Source organism: Mirounga leonina, unplaced genomic scaffold (assembly GCF_011800145.1).
Source record: "Mirounga leonina isolate KUSES-001 unplaced genomic scaffold, KU_Mleo_1.0 Mir_91, whole genome shotgun sequence".
NCBI lineage: Eukaryota > Metazoa > Chordata > Mammalia > Carnivora > Phocidae > Mirounga > Mirounga leonina.
In genome coordinates, this window is record NW_023270839.1 from 18,293,631 (window position 1) to 18,315,509 (window position 21,879).

Below are 21,879 nucleotides of genomic sequence, written 5' to 3' on the forward strand. Positions count from 1 at the left end.
TTGGGGACGTTTTTTCCCCCCAGGTTTTGGAGAAGGTGGACGTAGAACAGAAAATGAGCATCCGATTTCTTCACTGAAGGACTGAGACCAGACTGTTGCCTGCTTTCTAGTATTTACGAACTGGAACTTGAGAGTCCTCCTGTCCACCAGCCCCACCTCCACCCCATGATTCCCCTTCTCCCAAAGTACTACTGCTGTTGCATGACAACCCCAAATATGTTCTGTCAACGTAAACTTGCCTTTGGTGTATAAACAGGGCATTACAGAATGGTACCCCAGTCTATTTCTGTTCAGTATCATTCACCAGTTATCTCCATTTCTAAATATCATCTCCCCTGGTTCGCTGCTGAAGGCCACGTGTCCATCCCGTCTGAAACAGTGAGAGGCAATCCATGCCAAGAACCAACCAGCAAAGCTCTTTCACTGGATGTAGAAGACAGCCTTGCTGCCTTCCCTCCAGCCAGGCTGCGGCATGCTCCTTCGTCCTTTTTTTATATGTCCTTTCCTTCCTACTTCTCTGTCACTTAGTTCTTCAGTCTCCCTGCTCTTCATTAAGCTTCAGCCCCTCTCTTCTACTTGGCCCCCCAAGCTATGCCTGTTAAGCGTATTTCTGACTTGGCAGGATAGTGGGCGGGCTGGCGGTTTTTGTCTACCTTTATTCTTAAATGGGTCTCTGGGATGTTGCCTCTACAGGAGATTTTCCATAACCAACACTTCTCTCAAAAGAATGGTCATCTCTTGGTCCCCTGCACTCTGCTCTGTCATCAAAGGGCTGTTGGTTAGATGTTCTTGGTGAAAGGTGGCGGCCTTGGTGAGAGGTGTAGAGCCAAGGCTTCCACGTGGCTTGCCCAGGTCGCTCTACCTCTGGCCTCTGATTCTCAACTCACATAACTACATGGCTGCTCTTGTTAGTACAGTGTTGCCTCTTCCGAAAAGGGCCATATGCCGGCAGGTTTGCTTAGTTTTCGGAAACCATCATCACCACAGTGGCTGCCCTGACATTGTGCTTGGGGCCTTTCTCGTGGCTTTTTGGTCAAGGAGCCCGGGCACTCTGAAAGCCTGGTGTATCCCCAAACTTATGCAGCATGGCTTATGCCTCAGTGTTACGTGCCCTAGAATGTGTTTCACGTCACATTTCCCAATTGGATGAGCAGTGTTAACGGAAGTGCCTAACTTATCCCAGTCTGAGAGATTTAAAGATTGTCCTCAGTGTCTTGAAGCTTTGCACAAAATTCTCAACGAATTTTACACTTGGCAAATGTTAGTGCTGGAAGCCATAGTCCACTCCTAGAAGAGGTCCCGAGCATTGAATGTATTATTATCATAAGCTGCCTGGTTACATTGACTTCCCAGCTCCTCTTGCAAACCACTACTCATCTCTTAGAAACAAGGAGTCTGGCACCAGTGGCACAAACTGAGGTGGCATTTCCAGGCCTTTGCATGAGCCAGAGCAATTCTCTGCCTATACAGCTTAGTATAGACCTCAGTGAATCAGGCTGTTGTCCTCCTGTCTTTATGAGTCTCTTTGTCTATATATCTGCCCTTGGCTGATTTTCTCTGACTCCTTGCTTGCTCACTTGGTTGTTTCCTTGCTTTGGAAGGCCTTGTTTCCTTGCTTTGGAATACTTTTGGCAGGGAATTGCTTAAAAACAAAAACAAGATGCTGCAAAGGGATTGGGAAGAGTGGGAAACAGGAGTGGCCAGGCCAGATGACTCAAGTATAAATGACTGAGGAATTCTGGATGAAGTATCAGTCTGACTTTGTGATCAAGTGATGTAATATAGGGAATGGATAAAAGGGAAGAATTTTCTGACACTCGTCTGTTAGAGAGGTACTTCAGAGGCTCCTTGACTTCCATATGTAAAGTTCCTAAGATATGGCTTTTTCCTCCTTTTGGCTGTATAGCAAACTGTTTTAATCCACGGTTGTGCCTTATTGTTCCATTAAAATTGTATTCTTTGATCCATCAATAAATACTTGTGGTTAAAACAAAATAACTTGGGTCAGTTTTGTCTTAAGTTTTTTTTTAAAGATTTTATTTATTTATTTGACAGAGACAGTGAGAGAGAGAACACAAGTAGGGGGAGTGGGAGAGAGAGAAGCAGGCTTCCCACGTAGCAGGGAGCCTGATGCAGGGCTCAGCCGATCCCGGAATCATGACCTGAGCCGAAGGCAGACGCTTAACGACTGAGCTACCCAGGCGCCCGTTGTCTGTTTTTTAAGAATTTTATAAAGCTCAGTCCCCTCCTTCAAGTTTGAAATCCCAAAACATGTTTCCCTTACTCAGGTTTATGTCTGGGCTGTCAAATGCATGTTTGCTCTGCTGCTGCCTGTACCTGTGATGTGGGGGTATTCATCTAGGGGCCAGCACTGAGTGCCCCTGGGCACAGGTTTCTTACCTTGGCCACTTCCCGCTCACTCCAGGTAGGATTCCATTTCTGTTCTTGACTCCCTGGCTTTTTAAATGTAGAAAAGGCCTAAAAATGGGGTATGTGTTTATTGCTCGTTATTAAGTCATCCACCCCCTCAAGCATGTGCAGCCTCAATGACTCATTATACCCACCTATCATTACATGGCTTTTCACATCTTCAAGACTCAGTGACCTGGGGAGTCTTGATCTCAGCTTGGGTCTTGATCTCAGGGTCATGAGTTTGAGCTCCACAGTGGGCTCCATGCTGTGTGTGGAGTCTACTTAAGGAAAAAAAAAAAAAAGACTCCATGACTACTTCATCTGTAAGGTGCAAATATCTCTCTTTAGGTTTAGGGGCATGCCACTGGACTCAAAGCAGTAATAATAGCTGGAATCAGCTATACAAATTCTAACGCGATACCCTCTTCTTTTCCCATCCATCTGCCTGAAAAGTCCATTCCAAATGACTTGCTATGGTGTTTAAGCTTTGTTTCACTTTGAGTCTGTTAGGATTCAGTGAAAGTGGCAACTAGATGAAGGACCAAGCAGTCCATTTTGGGAAAAACTGAATGTAACTGGCCATGGCCAAAGGAACAGCAGTCTTGTGACTAAAGTAGAGCATAATCAATACTGTAAAAATGTTATAAACATACTACAGCATTAAATACAGTTTGAGGAAAATCCCCTTAACCAACTTGATTTCTCTTGTTCCTTTCTGGTCTATCCATGCATTACATATTTGAACATAAATGGAACATAACACAAGATTATATCAGCTTTAAAAAATTAATGTATTAGCAGAGAAAGTCAATTATCATATGGTTTCACTTATTTGTGGAACATAAGGAATAGCATGGAGGACATTAGGAGAAGGACGGGGAAAATGAAGGGGGGGAAATCAGAGGGGGAGACGAACCATGAGAGACTATGGACTCCGAGTAACAAACAGGGTTTTAGAGGGGAGGAGAGAGGGGGATGGGTTAGCCCGGTGATGGGTATTAAGGAGGGCACGTTCTGCAAGGAGCACTGGGTGTTATATGCAAACAATGAATCATGGAAGACTACATCAAAAACTAATGATGTAGGGCGCCTGGGTGGCTCAGTCGTTAAGCGTCTGCCTTCGACTCAGGTCATGGTCCCGGGGTCCTGGGATCGAGTCCCATATCCGGCTCCCTGCTCCGTGGGAAGCCTGCTTCTCCCTCTCCTACTCCCCCTGCTTGTGTTCCTGCTCTCACTGTGTTTCTGTCAAATAAATAAATAAAATCTTTAAAAAAAAAAAAAAACTAATGATGTACTGTATGGTGACTAACATAACATAATAAAAAAATAACAAAAAAATTAATGTATTCCCTATGTTACCTGTTCTTCCTAGCTTATATTAATGGTTACATTTTACAGACTTGATATAGTATTTAATTATTACCTTGTTTATTGTTTCCAATTTTATCTGTTCTAATGATACAATGAATACCTTTCTCCACATAGCTCTTTTCTTTGAAAAGATTTTACAGGAGTGGGATTACTAGGTCAAGGTTTGGACATGTACTTAAAGCTTTTGATATGTCTCCAAAGAAATGAATGCCAAACTGCCACAAGTAATTGAATTACTTTCTTTTACCTTCATTCTTCTTTTCAGAATAGTCTTTACTGTCATCTATTTTTTTCAAATTGCTTTTAGAATCATGTTATCAAATTCTGTATTTAAAATACTAGAATATGGGGCACCTGGGTGGCTCAGTCGGTTAAGCAACCCACTCTTGATTTTGGCTCAGGTCATGATCTTAGGGTCGTGAGATCAAATCCTGTGTCATTCTCCACACTCAGTGGGGAGTCTGAGATTCTCTCTCTCCTAATCTCTCTATCCCTCCCCCACTCTCTCGTGCTCTCTCTCTAAAATAAATCTTTAAAAATAAAATACTAGAATAGATTGTGTTGATTAGGATTTAGAGCAAACATTCATTGCAGAGATGCCTCAGAGAGGACTATCTTTACAAACTGGGTTTCTTATACTATAAACCAGGTATTTATCCTGTTTCCCAAACACTGAGAGCAGAACTGCTTGGAAGGAAGTCATTACTGGACTGAAATTCCCTAAATTCACATTTTTAAAAAAAAGATTTTATTTATTCATGAAAGACGAGAGAGAGGGAGAGGCAGAGGGAGAAACAGGCTCCCAACAAGCAGGGATCCCTATGTGGGACTCGATCCCAGCACCCTGGGGTCACGACCTGAGCCGAAGGCAGACACTTAACCATCTGAGCCACCCAGGGGCCCCTAAATTCACATTTGACTGAGCTTTGAGTCAATAAACGATTCAAACTAAAGATGGCTGGTATTTTCTAATACAGATCTGTGATCTGTTTAACATCTAGCTTAGTAGAAACTTCAGTTTAGAGATTCTTTTCCTCTACACCAAGGAGTGATGGGAGATTTACCTGTAAGTTTGTGAGGTACTGCAGGCAGTTTCTTCCCAGCTCTGGGATGGAGCAGACTGCAATGAGGAGCCTCATGTCTTTTAAGATGGAGTAAGCAACTAAGCTGACATCTTAACCCAAGGTAGAAGCTGATCAAAGATTTGGTCTTGAGATGCCAAGACTCAGTTTTCTTCTCTATTCTCTTCAGTCTTCTAAGCACTAGATTCTGACCTCTTCTCAAAACTAGAAAGACTTTGGAGACATGGTCTTGACACTTCCCACCACCCTTTGCAGTCTTAAATTATTTAAGAACTGAACCAGGTAGGTGAATTGTTATATCCTATACCTGAATGTGGTTGCAGAAATAAGAATTAATCAAATAAGTTCTCTTGGCTGCTATAATAGATATCGAGCACCATTAAACAGATTTTTAGTGTTTTATTCTGAAAATCTTACTCCCTAAAAAACACACACAATTACTTTTTTTTTTTTAAGATTTTATTTTTAAGTAATCTCTACACCCAACATGGGGCTTGAACCCAAAACCCCCCGAGATCAAGAGTTACATGCTCTACCAATGAGCCAGCCAGGACAGCCTCTTCAGAAACAGGTTTTATTTTGCGTGTGTGTGTGTGTGTTTTAAGGTGGGGGTAGGGGTAGAGGGGGAGGGAGAGAATCTTAAGCCAGACCCCACACCCAGTGTGGAGCCCAGTGTGGGATGCAATATCACAATGGTGAGATCATGACCTGAGTTGAAATCAAGAGTCAGACACTTAACCAACTGAACCACCCAGGCACCCCAGAATTTTTTTTTAATTAAATTGATTTTTTTAAAAAGTTTTAAGTAATCTCTCTCTCCAACGTGGGGCTTGAACTCACAACCCCAAGATCCAAGAATCTCATACTCCCATCAACTGAGCCAGCCAGGCACTCCTAAGGAAGAATTTCTTATTATTCAAATGAGGAACAGGATATTGCCAAAACTAGTGCATTCCCTAGCCCTTAGTTGCTAGAATTGCTTAAGCAAAATCTTGAATGACCATTTTTGTCAGGAATCTTGCAGAATTCCTAAATTACAACAGAGGTTTACCTAGATGATCTAGAATTGCTGCCTATTGGTTCATAACATAATAACTAGGTTCTCCCTGTATATATAACACTATTTTACAAAAATACTTTTAGGGGCGCCTGGGTGGCTCAATCGTTAAGCGTCTGCCTTTGGCTCAGGTCAAGGCCCCAGGGTCCTGGGATCGAGCCCCACATTGGGCTCCCTGCTCAGCAGGAAGCCTGTTTTTCCCTCTCCCGCTCCCCCTGCTTGTGTTCCCTCTCTTGCAGTGTCTCTGTCAAATAAATAAAATCTTAAAAATGTATATTTTTATTGTGGGGGGCGCCTGGGTGGCTCAGTCAGTTCAGCGTCTGTTTTCGGCTCAGGTCATGATCTCAGGGTCCTGGGATCGAGCCCCACGTCTGCTCAGCGGGAGCCTGCTTCTCCCTCTCCTTCTGCCTGTTGCTCCCCCTGCTTGTGTGCTCGCTCTCTCTCTCTGTCAAACAAGCAAATAAATAAAATCTTTAAAAAATATTTTTTTATTTTTTGTTTTTGTGTGTGCATGTATTTGTTTTGTATTTGTTTTTGTTTTTAGGAACACACAGGTACATCTGCAAACTTTTTTAACATGAAGGGCATGATTGTTAAGGAGGAGGAAATAAATGAGAGATAAATGAGAAACAGTCTGTATTATCCCAGTTGACACTGTTTTATGGTTTTGTTTTTGGTTCTTTCCTAGTTGCCTGTGCCCTAGGAAGAAAAACATCTATAATGGGAAGTTATTTTTAGCTAGTGTTGCACTGATCTATCAGAATGTATGGCTGGAGCTGAGTCCTAGAGATAGAGCCTCTGCTATGCTAGGCAGTAAACCCTTCAGTTGCTGGATAGGGGATAAGTATGGGCGGGGGGGTCCTGAGTATAAGAGGAGGCAGAGAAGGGAACCTTGGGTCTGGGGAAATGGGAAATGCGAAGTGTGTAAGTATTTTAATATTTTAATAACTGAACTAAATATCAGTTGACCCTGCCAATATCCTGGATTGAAGACACTCTCCTTTTCCCATTGAATTATCTTGGCATCTTGGTCAAAAATTGGTCCTAAATGTAAGGGTTTGTTTCTGGACTCTCAATTCTGTTTTGCTGATTCTATATGCCTATCCTCGTGAATACTACACTGTCTCAATTACTGTAGCTTTGTAGTCAGTTATGAATCGGGTAGTGTAATTCAGACTTTTTTTCCCCAAAATTGGCTTAGCTATTCTGTGTCCTTTGTATTTCCTTATACATTTCAGGATCGGCTTGTCAATTTCTACCACATACGTACTAGGATTTTGTTAGGCATTGCATTGACTCTAATCAATTTGAGAATTGCCATCTTAATATTGAGTCTAACAAACCATGAACATGGAAAGTCTCTTTACTTTAGATCTTCATTTCTCTCAGTATGTTTTATATTTTTGGTGTATAAATCTTGGATTTGTTTTCTTTTTTTTTTTTTTTAAAGATTTTTTATTTATTTATTTGAGACAGAGAGAATGAGAGACAGAGAGCATGAGAGGGAGGAGGGTCAGAGGGAGAAGCAGACTCCCTGCCGAGCAGGGAGCCCGATGCGGGACTCGATCCCGGGATTCCAGGATCATGACCTGAGCCGAAGGCAGTCGCTTAACCAACTGAGCCACCCAGGCGCCCTTGGATTTGTTTTATTAAACTTTTTCCTAAGTATTTTATTCTTTTTGATGCTACTATGAATGCAGTTGTTAATTTCATTTTTTATATTAGTGTAGAGAAATAGTTGATTTTTGTATACTTATCTTGTATTCTGCAGCCTCACTAAACATAAAAATTCCAGTACTTTTGTTTTGCTCTGTGCGTGCTCCTTATGATTTTCAACAGAGGATCGCGTCACCTGCAAATAAAGGCAGTTTTGTTTCTTCCAATCTGGATGCCTTTTGTTTGCCTTTTTGCACTGACTACACCCTCCAGGACAATGTTGAATAGAGGTGAAGAGAGCCTGTGTCCTTGCTTGGTTTCTGATCTTAAAGGGAAAGTATGAAGGCTCACCATTAAGTATGATTTTTTTTTTTTTAAGTAGGTTCCATGCCCAAAGTGGGACTTGAATCACGACCCTGAGATAAAGAGTAGTATGTATGCTCTTCTGACTGAGCAAGGCAGGCTCCCCCATTTTAAGTGAAGGTTTTCCCTTAGTTGCCCTTTATCATTAGCTTCTGTAAAAATAAAACTCCTTAGCTTCATCCGAGGACTTTGGGAATTGGATCTCAGGGAGGTGCAGCATTAGGAATCCATATTCCTAGGAAGCAGCCCATTTGAGAGCCTTACTGGTGTTTGAGGACCTACATCTCATACCTGGGAGCCACCATTGGCACCGTGTAATGGCAACTTCTAATTACTCTACTTGCCTCTCCTGGAACAATCCCTTTATTTATTTTTTTTTTTTAAAGATTTTATTTATTTGACAGATAGAGCCAGAGAGCACAAGTGGAGAGAACGGCAGAGGGAGAGGGAGAAGCAGGCTCCCCACTTGAGCAGGGAGCCCGATGCGGGACTCGATCCCAGGATCCCGGGATCATGACCTGAGCCGAAGGCAGACGCTTAACCATCTGAGCCACCCAGGCGCCCCTGAAACAATCCCTTTAGACAGGATCCCAAGAGCCCTACAGCTGAGTGTAGGAAGCAACAAAATTGTCAGTTATAACGGTCTGACATTTTCCAGAAGAATCCTTAAACGAAAGAAACGAATTTGCTCTCCTGTATTGACCAGAGCTGGAAACGGCGGTCTGACGTTTGGGCCCCTTACGAATGGAAACGAGTCAGAGAGAATGAGATACAAATTGGAGCTATTAAATTGTCTGCCTAGGTGTGGTATTGTCCGGGGTTAAAAGCTCCCGGTCCGAGAATGAAATTATCAGCAGTATAGTTGAACCTAACGGTGTCTTATAAAACTGTCATGCGGCCTAGCCAGACTACCTTTCCACGAAGTGACACAGGTTCTACGGGAAATAATTTTACATTCCTAACAAGTGAATTACAAAAACGTTTTCCCCCCGTTACCTCAACCCTGGGACCCAATCCCACAAAAAAAAGATCGAAAAGAGTGGGGTCAGCACTATTGACGGACGTACATTCCAACCAGCCGACAGCGGGAAGACAATGCGCTTGCGCAAGTCGTTAACCAGTCAGGACGCCGCGGCAGAAGCGGAGGCGGGGCTTGTGGAAACGGCCGCCGCAGGGTTGGCGGACTTGGGAAGGAGCGAAGATGGCGGCGTGAGGCGTGCGGGTGGGAGCCGGCCGTTGGGCCGGGGGCGGGAAGGCCCCCGGAGTGTCCAGTGCTTCTCCTGGTCGGTGCGAGGTAAGCCGAGAAGGCGGGCGACGGGGAACTAGCAGGAGGTGGCGCGGCCCAGCCCGGCCGGGGAACGGGAGCGCGCGGAGCCCTGCCTGCGGCGGGCGCGGGCCTCGGCCTGGCGCGGGTTTCCTTTCGAGCAGCCTCGGGCGGCCGTACAAACCTTGCGGGGTGTGTCGCACCAACGCTTCGTCTTCTACCCACCTCTGTCCTTCTCAGTGCCTTTTTTGGCTGCCTTTGTGCTTTCGGCTTGTTCCCCGGTGATTGCACCCACGCGGGTGTGTATCTGCCAGCCGCTGCGTCGTCCAGCGGTTTATTTTTTAAAGAATACCTTTATTTTATTGATTTATTTATATTCCTCACCTCACGGCTTCGTGTTCGCTGTTTTGCCTGAGTCTCCGGTATCAATCGAGGCCTATTGGGGCCCTGAGTAATTTGTGTCCCTGGTCCGTTGACCTTGAGATTTGGTTTAATAGGTTCTCCCCCCGGGATTTTAATTTGTATCATTCACGTTCTCTTGCTACCTATTCATTCATTTCCCCCTCCCACCCCTCAAACTTTTAAGATCCGAGTAAGCATCTTTGTCCTTGTGTGACTTGGTAATTGCTTAATGGTGCTTTAATTTCGACTGACTGTAGGTCCCGGTAGAATTCACCGTTGTTGTTTTCCAGAATTAAAAGAGCCAGTGTACAATTTTTATTTATCATTTATAGAGATAGTGAGAAAGAGTTTGGGGAAATATTATTAGAACGTAATTTGTATAATGTGGTGGGGTTGCCAAGTATAATACTGTCAAGTCATTTGTATTCGGTTCTTGTATATGGGGTTTCTTTTTATAAATTGGATTTTTATAACCCCTGATTCGGTGTTTCAGTTAAATTCTTGGAAAGTTTCCTGTTACTAGGTTTCTGAATTAGTGAAGCCTATTTAGAATTGGCATGTTAGTTGGGTGCAGTTCCACTGATATGTCATAATAGGAATGGATATTTCTGGTGTGCTCTTTGCTGGTCCTTGATTTAGCAAAGCTGGAAATACGCATAAAGAATAGCTGCCTTATAAATAAGACCTTTCTCTTTTGTCAGGAGTATTTTTTTCAGTTTCATCTAGAAGAAGAAACAAGATATGTAGGGCAGAGGAAAGGAACAGAGTATTATTCCTACCTTACAACAGAGGGGTGTGGTCATCTATATTAAAGCAAAGGTCTTTTGTGAGAAGAGGACCACAGCATCATCAGGTTCTTAGTGGGAAGAAAGTACCATAAAAACTTGACGACCACTTATTCAAGAGTTTTGATATCTTTATAAAATTAGTGCCAGTGCAGGTAGAGAGTAACTTCTTTCTGACTATTCCTTTTGAATAGTTTTTGATAATGATTTTTTTTAAAGATTATATTAGAGAGGGAGAGAGCCAGAGAGATCGCAGGTGGGGGCAGGGGCAGAGGGAAAGAATCTTCCAAGCAGAGACACACACACACACACACACACACCTACCTCTGACTGAGGTTGGAGCCCTACCTGGGGCTAGATCCCAAGACCCATGAGATCATGACCTGAGTGGAAACCAAGAGTTGGACACTTAAATGACAGAGCCATCCAGGTGCCCCATCGTGATGTTTTTAAAAATAGCTTGGTTCATTTGAATAGTTCTGCACAAAGAAGCATATAGCACAAGTGAGGGCTGTATCCTTACTATAATGTTGTTTTTATTTTTCCTTATTACAGGAAGAACATTTTCTTTGGCTTCCAGGTGCTTTTATATTCATCTTGAGAAGAAAGCAAAAATCAGAACTCAGGATTTGGCAAGTGAGTAATAGTCGCTAATGCTTCCAGATACTGTTTAAGCAGCTTGAAAAATAGCTAGATAGAAGTAGAACAATAAGCTTCAACAGAAAATGAACACCAAAAATGACTAGAAATTTTTAAGATTTTATTTATTTGAGAGAGAGAGAGAGCAAGCATGAGTAGGGGGCAAAGGGAGAGGGAGAAGAAGGCTCTCTGCTGAGCAGGGAGCCCAACGTGGGACTAGATCCCAGGACCCTAGGGTCATGACCTGAGCCAAAGGCAGATGCTTAACCGACTGAGCCACCCAGGCGCCCCATTGACTAGAAATTACTTACATTTAAGCTAAATCTTGTATTTTCAACAAAAGCAGTGTATCAAGTATAAAAAAGAAAAACTTGATCATTTGCCCAAACCAGTAATTTTTATTGGATAAAGAAGAAAGATACAGCTTTAATTAGATTGAAGATCAAATGATAAAATATAAGTGCTACTAGGCAAATTTTAGGATATATTCACTTGTTTTAATTATAGATAAATACTGATATTTTAATCTTTAATTTCTTTTGTTGTTTTTTGTTTGTTTGTTTTAAGATTTTATTTATTTGCGAGAGAGAGAATGAGAGAGAGCATGAGAGGGAGGAGGGTCAGAGGGAAAAGCAGACTCCCTGCCGAGCAGGGAGCCCGATGGCGGGACTCCATCCTGGGACTCCAGGATCATGACCTGAGCCGAAGGCAGTCGCATAACCAACTGAGCCACCCAGGCGCCCTAATCTTTAATTTCTAAAGCTTTTCACTACACCATTAATATTTCTAGGTATGAGTCTAGCCATAGTGTTGCTATCTTCTGAATTTACCACAGATGTAAGTATGTTCTATTGCTCAAAGAACAAAAAGTGATATGTGCTTTAATAATTGACAACTTTATCTGTAAAACAGGGTTTCCTAGGGCTGCTGTAACAAACTAGGTGACTTAGAACAACAGAAATATATTGTCTCACAGCTTTGGAGATCAAACATCCAAAATCAACGTTGAAGGTACTAAGGAAGGATGTGTTTCAGGCCTTTCTTCTAACTTTTGGTAGTTCCTTGGCTCGTGGCAGCATGACTCCAGTCTTCACATGGCATTCTCCCTGTGTCTGTGTCCTAAGTTCTATGGGGACACCAGTCATGTTAGATTAGGGGCCCACCCTACTCCAGTATGACCTCATTTTAACTAATTATATCTGCAATGACTGTATTGACTATTTTCAAATAAGGTCACATTTTGAGGTACTAGGGAGTAGACTTCCAATTTATGAATTTGGGGAGGACACAGTTCAACTCATAACATCTACTTAGTCATATATATTGATTGTATTACATGGAAATCATTCAATTACAGCTGCCTTAAGGATTAAAATATTGTATACCACTGATAAAGGTACTTAAGAATAGTGAAGGGGCGCCTGGGTGGCTCAGTCGTTAAGCGTCTGCCTTCAGCTCAGGTCATGATCTCAGGGTCCTGGGATCGAGCCCCGCATCAGGCTCCCTGCTCCGCGGGAAGCCTGCTTCTCCCTCTCCCACTCCCCCTGCTTGTGTTCCCTCTCTCGCTGTGTCTCTCTCTGTCAAATAAATAAAATCTTTAAAAAAAAAAAAAAGAATCGTGAAAATCATAGAGACAGAAAGTAGGATGGTGGTTGCCAGGGGCTTCAGGAAGGGAAAATTGGGAGTTATTTAATGGGGGCAGAGTTTCAGTTTTGTAAATGAAAAAAGTTCTGGAGATGGAAGGTGGTGATGCTTGCACAACAATATGAATGTACTTAATACCACTGAACCGAACACTTAAAAAGGGTGAAGATGATAAATTTTATATTATGTGTATTTTACCACAATAAAAACAAATTTTAAAAAAAGGTAAGTAAAAAAATCCCAGCTATACAGATAGTCCCTGACTTAATGATTGTTCGCCTGAACGATTTTCTGCCTTTTTGATGGTGTGATAGCAGTACACATTCAGTAGAAACCATACTGTGGTTTTTAATTTTTTTTTTTTTTAAGATTTTATTTATTTATTTGACGGAGAGACACAGCAAGAGAGGGAACACAAGCAGGGAGACTGGGAGAGGGAGAAGCAGGCTCCCCACGGAGCAGGGAGCCCAGTGTGGGGCTCAAAACCAGGACCCTGCATGACCTGAGCCAAAGGCAGACGCTTAAGGACTGAGCCACCCAGGCGCCCCCAGTTTTTAAATTTTGATCTTTTCCCTGGATAGTAATATGTGGTGTGATGCTTTTATGGTGCTGGACACTGGCAGCAAAGCACAGCTGTAAATCAGCCACGTGATCCACAAGGGTAAACAACTGTTTTTCATTTTCAGTACAGTATTCAATAAATTATATGAGGTATGAGGTATTCAATAATTTATTATAAAATAGGCTTTGGTTAGATGATTTTGCTCAACTGTAGGCTAATATAAGTGTTCTAAACACATTTAAGGTAGGCTAGGCTAAGCTATGAGGTTTGGTAAGTTAGGTGTATTAAATGCATTTTTGACTTAGGATATTTTCAGCTTAGGTTGGGTTTATCAGATCATAAGGAAGATCTGTATTACAATGTACAAAAGGAAAGGAATAGGGCGCCTGGATGGCTCAGTTGGTTAAGCGATTGCCTTTGGCTCAGGTCATGATCCTGGAGTTCCTGGATCGAGTCCCGCAGTCTGTTTCTCCCTCTGACCCTCCCCCCTCTCTCTCATGTTCTCTCTCTCAAATAAATAAATAAAATCTTAAAAAAAAAAAAAGGAAAGGAATAAAAGAAAAAGAAAAGGAATAAAAACGGCTGGGACAAATTTAGGTGATAGAGTCTTTATCATATGCTTTTAGAACAGAGGCTTTGTTGCTTGAATTTAGAACCTTAATTAAATCCAGGTAGATAGAGGGCAGACACCTGGGTGGTGCAGTTGGTTAAGTGTCCAACTCTTGGTTTCAGTTTTGGCTCAGGTCCTGATCTCAGGTCCTGAGATTGAACCCCACTTTGGGTACTGTGCTAATTGGGATTCTCCCTCTCCCCCCTGTTTGTGCGTGCTGTGTGCACACACACACACACACTCTCTCAAATAAATAAATCTTTAAAAAAAAAGAAATAAATCCAGGTAGATAGTAATAGAAACTTGACATTGGTATAGCCCAATATTAGTAACATCTAAATATCTATCTGCAGGAAATTGATGTAAATAAATGTAGGTGCTTCTGTACTTAAAGGGTAGCTTTGGGGCACCTGGGTGGCTCAGTCGGTTAAGATCTGCCTTCGGCTCAGGTCATGATCCCGGGGTCCTGGGATTGAGCCTCACGTTGAGCTCCCTGCTCAGTGGGGAGTCTGCTTCTCCCTCTTGCTCTGCCCCTCCCCCACTCATACTTTCTCACGTGCTCTCTCTCAAATAAATAAAATCTTTAAAAAAAAAAGGTAGCTTTAATTCTGATATGGAATGATCACTAATATACATTAAAGGGAAAAGCAAGGTGCAGAACATGGTGTATAGTATACTTTCATTTGTGGGGAGAAAATAAATCTACTTACACAGATGTTATGTAGCCATAGGATATCTAAAAGGATATGGAATTGGGTGATGGGCATTAAGGAGGGCAGATGATGTGATGAGCATTGGATGTTATAAGGAACTGATGAATCACTGAACTCTACATCTGAAATGTTACGATGTACATATGTACATCTGTTAATGATGTACTATATGTTGGCTAACTTAATTTAAATAAAAATAGATAAATAAATGGATATGGAAGAAACATTGTATATCCTATTGTACCTTTTCCTGTTAGTGCTTTTGTTACCTATTCAAGTAAATAATTTAAAATTTTCAAAGAAAGGAAGCACTCAATAATGTTGAATGACTGAGAAGTTAAATTTTTGCTCAGGCAGTGATTTTACATTAGTAGAGCCTATCCATATCTGGGGGCAGAAACTGTCCATTAGACCCAGCACTATTTTTTTTTTCTTTCAAGATTTTGTTTATTTATTTGAGAGAGAGCATGAGCGGTGGGGAGGGGCAGAGGGAGAGGAAGAAGCAGGCTCCCCACTAAGCAGGGAGCCCCACATGGGACTCGATCCCCAGGACCCTGGGATCACGACCCGAGCCACAGGCAGCCACTTAACTGACTGAGTCACCCAGGTGCCCTGACCCAGCACTATTTTAATAAGACACTTAAAAACTTAACTGGAATGATAAGTATAGCCATTGTGTTTTGTAAAATGCGTTCTGAATTTACATAGCAAAGTAAGAAAGGAGATTTCTTTTTTTTTTTTTTTTTGGATGCTGAAACCCCGGAGCAAACCGAATTTTTATTATTTTTATTTTATTTTTTAAAGTTTTTATTTATTTATTTGACAGAGAGAGAGAGAGAGGGAACACAAGCAGGGGGAGTGGGAGAGGGAGAAGCAGGCTTCCCACTGAGCAGGGAGCCTGATGCTGATCTCAATTCCAGGACCGTGGGATCATGACCAGAGTTGAAGGCAGACATTTAACGACTGAGCCACCCAGGTGCCCCTGAATTTTTATTTTTTAAGAAAGGAGTAATTAACTCCCATGATATATCATTCTTTCTGTCCTTCGAGGAAGCAAAGTGTATTACTTATTCAATGATGCATAACAGATTATCCAAAATTTAGTGGATTAAAACAACAGTAAACATGTATTATCTCGTACAGTTTATGTGGGTCAGGAGTTACAGAGCAGTTTAACACTGGGGCTTTCTGGCTTGGATTCTCTTCTAAGGTTGCAGTCAAGATTGGCTGGGGTGGCAGTTATCTAATTCCATGGTGGCTCTTTCACGTGGCTGATAAATTCATGCTGGTGGTGGAAAGCCTTTGTTCCTTCCAGTGTTGGCCTCTTCCAAGGCTGCTTGAATGTCTTCATGTACAACATCTGGCTTCTCCCAGAATAAGCAGTCCAAGAGAACAGTGCAGAAGTCACAGCTCCATCTATGTCTCAGAAGTCACTCATCATCACTTTCTCCTCATTCACTTGGTCACTCTTTTGAGACCAACTAGTGTACTGCAATATAGTCCTGACACTAACCATCCAGAGTTAATGCAGATCCCGCAAGTCAGAGGCCCTGTTCCCAACAAGACTGCCCTCACTTTAATCTTTGTGGGTTTTGTGGTGGTGGTGGTGGTGGTGGTGGTTTTTTGGTTTTTTTTTTAAGTAGGCTCCATGCCCAGCATAATGCTTGAACTCATGACCCTGAGATTAAGAGTCGCATGCTGGGGCACCTGGGTGGCTCAGTTGGTTAAGCGACTGCTTTCGGCTCAGGTCATGATCCTGGAGTCCTGGGATCGAGTCCCGCATCGGGCTCCCTGCTTGGCGGGGAGTCTGCTTCTCCCTCTGACCCTCCTCCCTCTCATGCTCTCTCTCTCATTCTCTCTCTCTCAAATAAATAAAATCTTAATAAAAAAAAAAAAGTCGCATGCTGTATGTACTGAGCCAGCCAGGTACCCCAAGATTGCCCTCACTTTAAAAGGCAGCCACACTTAGGAGGATTCCCAGGCAACCTGCAGTTCTGATCAATTGGCTGCAAATTCAGGGATTCTCACAACCCTGTCAGAACCGAATTTTGGTTTCGTTGGTTTTCTCTGTTTTTCTATTCCCTCTTTTATTTATCTCTGCTCTGATATTTATTTTTTCTTTCGTTCTTGCTAGCTTTGGGTTTAGTTTATTCTTTCTCTAGTTCCTTAAGGTGTAAAGTTAGGTTGCTGATTTGAGTTTTGTTGTTTTTTTTTTTTAAGATTTTATTTATTTATTTGACAGAGAGAGATACAGCGAGAGAGGGAACACAAGCAGGGGGAGTGGAAAGGGGAGAAGCAGGCTTCCCGCGGAGCAGGGAGCCCGATGGGGGGCTCGATCCCAGGACCCTGGGATCATGACCTGAGCCGAAGGCAGACGCTTAATGACTGAGCCACCCAGGCGCCCCATGAGATCTTTCTTTTTTAATGTAAGCATTTAGATCTATAAATTTCCCTCTTAGCACTGCTTTACTGCATCCCATAATTTTTGGTTTGTTGTGTTATTGTTTTCGTTTATCTCAAGGTATTTCCTAATTTCCCTTGTCATTTTTTCTTTGACCCATTAATTATTTAGGACTCCGTTGTGTAATTTCTTCTGGCTCATTTACTGTAAATTCCAAGGATTTAGAGTTTCCCTCCCAGGACAAAGGCCAAATTCTTTATCATACCCTGATTCATTGTTAGAGGAGACTGTAGAAGGGTGTGAATACCGGGAGGCAACAATAACTGGGGCCCATCTTAGAAGCTGACTACACCCAGAGTCATTTGAGGCAGGTCTGTCTAGCCCAAGTACTACATTAAAAATTCTGATTTCCCTTTCTGTCCTCCCAGGAAGTCAGATTTTCTAATACAAAGTTACTTTGTTTGTATAATCAATAGCACTAAACAAGTGACCTCAAAGACCTAGAAGTGCCTAGTAAGTCATCAACTTTATAGGGATGTATTTGAAGATTTTGTAGATCAGTGTGTATAGTTTTGGTTTCCTCACTTAACTCTAGAACCTATTTACATGTTAACTAATGTTGGCTAAATGTATTTAACAGCCCTGCTCTTCATTCATTCAGCAAATTTTTATCAAGTGGTTACCTGGGTCACATGCTAGTCTGGGTGTTTGGGATTCATTGGTAAACAAAACAGTTTCCTTCCTGATGGAGCTTACATGTTATGTATTAAATATTTTATTTTTAAGTAATCTCTACACCTAGTGTGGGGCTCAAACTTACAACCTTGAGATCAAGAGTTGCATGCTCCACTGACCATGTCAGACAGGCACCCCTGGAGCTTATTATTTTATTTTATTTATTTTCATTTTTTTTTTAAGATTTTATTTACTTATTTGACAGAGAAGGAGAGGGAACACAAGCAGGGGGAGCTAGAGAAGGAGAAGCAGACTCCCCGCTGAGCAGGGAGCCCAATGCAGGGCTCGACATGACCTGAGCCGAAGGCAGACGCTTAACGACTGAGCCACCCAGGCACCCCTGGAGCTTACATTTTAGACAGGACAGTAAATGAAGAAACATAATAAATACCTTATGAAGCAACTTAGCTAGTGTTACAGGCTATGGATAAAAGGAAAAGTAGATAGGGTAAAGGGGAATGGTAGAAGTGTGTCTGTGGATGGGATGGAGGGATAGTATAATCTTAAACTGGCTCAAAGTAGGCCTCATTGAGAAAATGACATTTAAGTAAAGACGAGGTGAGAGGACTAGCTATGTGGATACCTGGGGAAGGGTCCTCTCACAAAGGGAACAGCCAGTACAAAGGCTATAAGGTTGGAGTATGCCTGACATTCCAGGAAGAGCAAGGAGTCCAGTGTGGTTGGAGCACATGATGGAGGAGGAGATAGAAATAGAGTTGGGGGGCACCTGGGTGGCTCAGTCATTAAGTGTCTGCTTTTGGCTCAGGTCATGGTCCCAGGGTCCTGGGATGGAGCTCTGCGTCGGGCTCCCTGCTCTGTGGGAAGCCTGCTTCTCCCTCTCCCACTCCCCCTGCTTGTGTTTCCTCTCTCGCTGTGTCTCTCTATGTCAAATAAATAAATAAAATCTTAAAAAAAAGAAGAAGAAAAAGAAATAGAGTTGGGGTCAGAAAGGATATGGTGGAAGGTGGTGTAGACCTTAGGGGGAATTGTAGGTCATGGTCAGAACTATGGCTTTCATACTAAGCTACTACTACTCATTCACTTTTCAGTAGGTCCTACAGTTTGTGATCCATATTTGTGTTTAGAGTGAATAAAATGAATGGTGACTGAGTGAATGTGAAATTGGGTATTATGGGTTTTTTGTTTGTTTTTTAAAGATTTTATTTATTTATTTGAGAGAAAGAGGGGGGATGAGCAGGGGAAGTGTAAGAGGGAGAGGGAGAAGGAGGGAGCCTGATGCGGGACTCGATCCCAGGACCCTGAGATCATGAGCTGAGCCAAAGGCAGATGCTTAACCAACTGAGTCATCCAGGAGCCTGAAATTGGGTCTTTTGAAGAGAGAACAGGCTTATGATATTCTAGCGTTATTGCCTGATATAAAGATATAGATGGGGGGGAGGTGGAGTTTATCTATGATGAATGTATGTATTTTTATTAGTAAGTATTCCTGAAGGCATTTGTTTATAAGACAGTCTAGATAGGTTCCCTGTTAGGAAAAGGTGCTCATCTTTGATGCTTATTTGGTTTACATAGAATTCTTTTTTTTTTTTTTTTTAAAGATTTTATTTATTTGAGAGAGAGAATGAAAGAGAGAGCACATGAGAGGGGGGACGGTCAGAGGGAGAAGCAGACTCCCTGCCGAGCAGGGAGCCCGATGCGGGACTCCAGGATCATGACCTGAGCCGAAGGCAGTTGCTTAACCGACTGAGCCACCCAGGCGCCCTACGTAGAATTCTTTTAGCATATTTCCTCCTGGAAGGAACTAGCTTGTATCTTCTTTCCCCCTCAACATTACTACCAGTTATCTTGCCATTAGAATTGAACTGCAGGTGGTGCTTAGGTGGCTCAGTCAGTTAAGCGTCTGCCTTCAGCTCAGGTCATGATCCCAGGGTCCTAGGGTCTAGTCTCAGCAAGGAGCCTGCTTCTCCCTTTCCCTCTGCTGCTCCTCCCTGCTTATGCTCTCTTGCTCTCTCTGTCTCTCTCTCAAATAAAATCCTAAAAAATAATAATAATAATTGAACTACAGAACAGTCTAATGGCTGGTGCAAGCTTTGAATTGGCCTGAGTAAGCTTATATAATGAAACAGCTCTGTTGCCCATGGTGTTCTAAAGGCCCTTCTGTGGATATTCTCTATTTTTTTACTCTTACTTCTGCTGCTTCTGCAACAAATGCAGATTCTATAATTCTCTTCCTCCTGATTTGATTCTGAATTAATTTACATTTGCCTTTAATTCCAGTATAGTTAACATGCAGTGTTATATTAGTTTCAGATCTACAATACAGTGATTCAGCAATTCCATACCTCACCCAGTGCTCATCACAGCAGATGTCCTCCTTAATCCCCATCACCTATTTCACCCATCCTGCCACCCACCTCCCCTCTGGTAAGCATCATTTTGTTCTCTGTAGTTAATAATCTGTTTCTTGGGGCCCCTGGGTGGCTCAGTCGTTAAGCGTCTGCCTTTGGCTCAGGTCATGATCTCGGGGTCCTGGGATCGAACCTCACATCGGGCTTCCTGCTCCACGGGAAGCCTGCTTCTCTCTCTCCTACTCCCCCTGCTTGTGTTCCTTCTCTTGCTGTCTGTCGAATAAATAAATAAAATCTTAAAAAATAGAATCTGTTTCTTGGTTTCTTTCTTTTTCCTTTGCTCATTTGTTTTGTTTAAATTCCACATATGAGTGAAATAATAAGGTATTTCTCTTTCTCTGATTTATTTCACTTAGCATTGTACTCTTTCGCTCCATCCATGTTGTTGCAGATGGCAAGATTTCATTCTTTTTGGCTTGTTCAGCTTTTTGGCCTTTCAACTTTCATTCATCTTATAGCCGAATAATACTCCATTGTGTATGTATATATACCACATCTTCTTTATCCATTCACCTATCAGTGAACACTTAAGCTGCTTCCTAATTTGGCTATTGTATGTAACGTTGTTATAAACATAGGGGTGCATGTGTCCCTTTGAATTAGTGTGTTTGTATTTTTTTTTTTTTTTTTGTAGATATCCAGTAGTGCAATTACTGGATTGTAGGGTAGTTTCATTTTTAACTTTTTTTTTTTTAAGATTTTATTTATTTATTTGACAGAGAGAGATACAGCGAGAGAGGGAACACAAGCAGGGGGAGTGGGAGAGGGAGAAGCAGGCTTCCCGCCAAGCAGGGAGCTCCACGTGGGACTTGATCCCAGGACCCCGGGATCATGACCTGAGCCGAAGGCAGATGCTTAACGACTGAGCCAATCAGGCACCCCTCATTTTTAACTTTTGAGGAACCTTCATACTGTTTTGCACAGTGGCTGCACCCATTCGCATTCCTACCAATAGTGCAAGAGGGTTCCTTTTTCTCCACATCTGCACCAACACTTGTTTTTTATTTTAGCCATTCTGACAGGTGTGAGGTGATACCTCATTGTAGTTTTGATTTGCATTTCCCTGATGATGAGTGATGTTGAGCATCTTTTCATGTGTCTTTTGGCCATCTGTATGTCGTCTTTGGTGAAATGTCTGTTCATGTCTTCTGCCCATTTTTTAATTGGATTTTGGGGGTTTTTTGGTGTTGAATTGCATCAGTTCTTTATATATTTTGGATACTAACCCTTTATTGGGTATGTCATTTGTAAATATATTCTCCCATTCAGTAGGTTGCCTTTTAGTTTTGTTGATTGTTTCCTTCACTGTACAGAAGCTTTTTATATGGATGTAGTCCCAATAATTTATTTTTGCTTTTATTTCCCTTGCTGTAGGAGACCTATCTAGAAAAATGTTACTGTGGCTGATGTCAGAGACACTACTGCCTGTGATCTCTTCTAGGATTTTTATGGTTTCAGTTCTCATATTTAGGTCTTTAATACATTTTGAGTTTATTTTTGTTAATAGTGTAAGAAAGTGGTCCAGTTCCATTCTTTTGCACATAACTGTCCAGTTTTCCCAACACCATTTATTGAAGAGACCATCTTTTCCCCATTGGACATTCTTTCCTGCTTTTTTGAAGATTAATTGACTGTATAATTGTGGGTTTATTTCTGGATTTTCTATTCTATTCTCTTGATCTATATGTCTGTTTTTGTGCCAGTACCATACTGTTTTGATTACCTACAGCTTTGTAGTATTTTTTTTTTTTTTTAAAGATTTATATATTTGAGAGAGAGCACCTGCGAGCAGGTGAGGGGGAGAGGGAGAGAGA

The 21,879-nt window shown here is 42.1% G+C and overlaps 2 protein-coding genes across 3 annotated transcripts in view; both read left to right on the top strand.

The window, feature by feature from the left end:
• CHP1 (calcineurin like EF-hand protein 1) overlaps nucleotides 1–1,995 on the top strand; it is a 43,502-nt gene extending 41,507 nt beyond the window's left edge. The window contains exon 7 of the mRNA XM_034994826.1: nucleotides 24–1,995. Coding sequence (XP_034850717.1) covers nucleotides 24–77 — 54 coding nt within the window. The 3' untranslated portion in view covers nucleotides 78–1,995. The remainder of the gene's footprint in view (nucleotides 1–23) is intronic.
• Nucleotides 1,996–8,482: 6,487 nt separating this feature from the next.
• The window catches only part of NUSAP1 (nucleolar and spindle associated protein 1), a 74,111-nt gene continuing 60,714 nt past the window's right edge, over nucleotides 8,483–21,879 (top strand). The window contains exons 1-2 of one of the 2 annotated variants that reach the window (XM_034994142.1): nucleotides 8,483–9,235; nucleotides 10,948–11,028. The gene's annotated coding sequence lies outside the window, so the exon portion shown is untranslated. The remainder of the gene's footprint in view (nucleotides 9,236–10,947; nucleotides 11,029–21,879) is intronic. The other variant, XM_034994144.1, reaches the window with a different exon arrangement.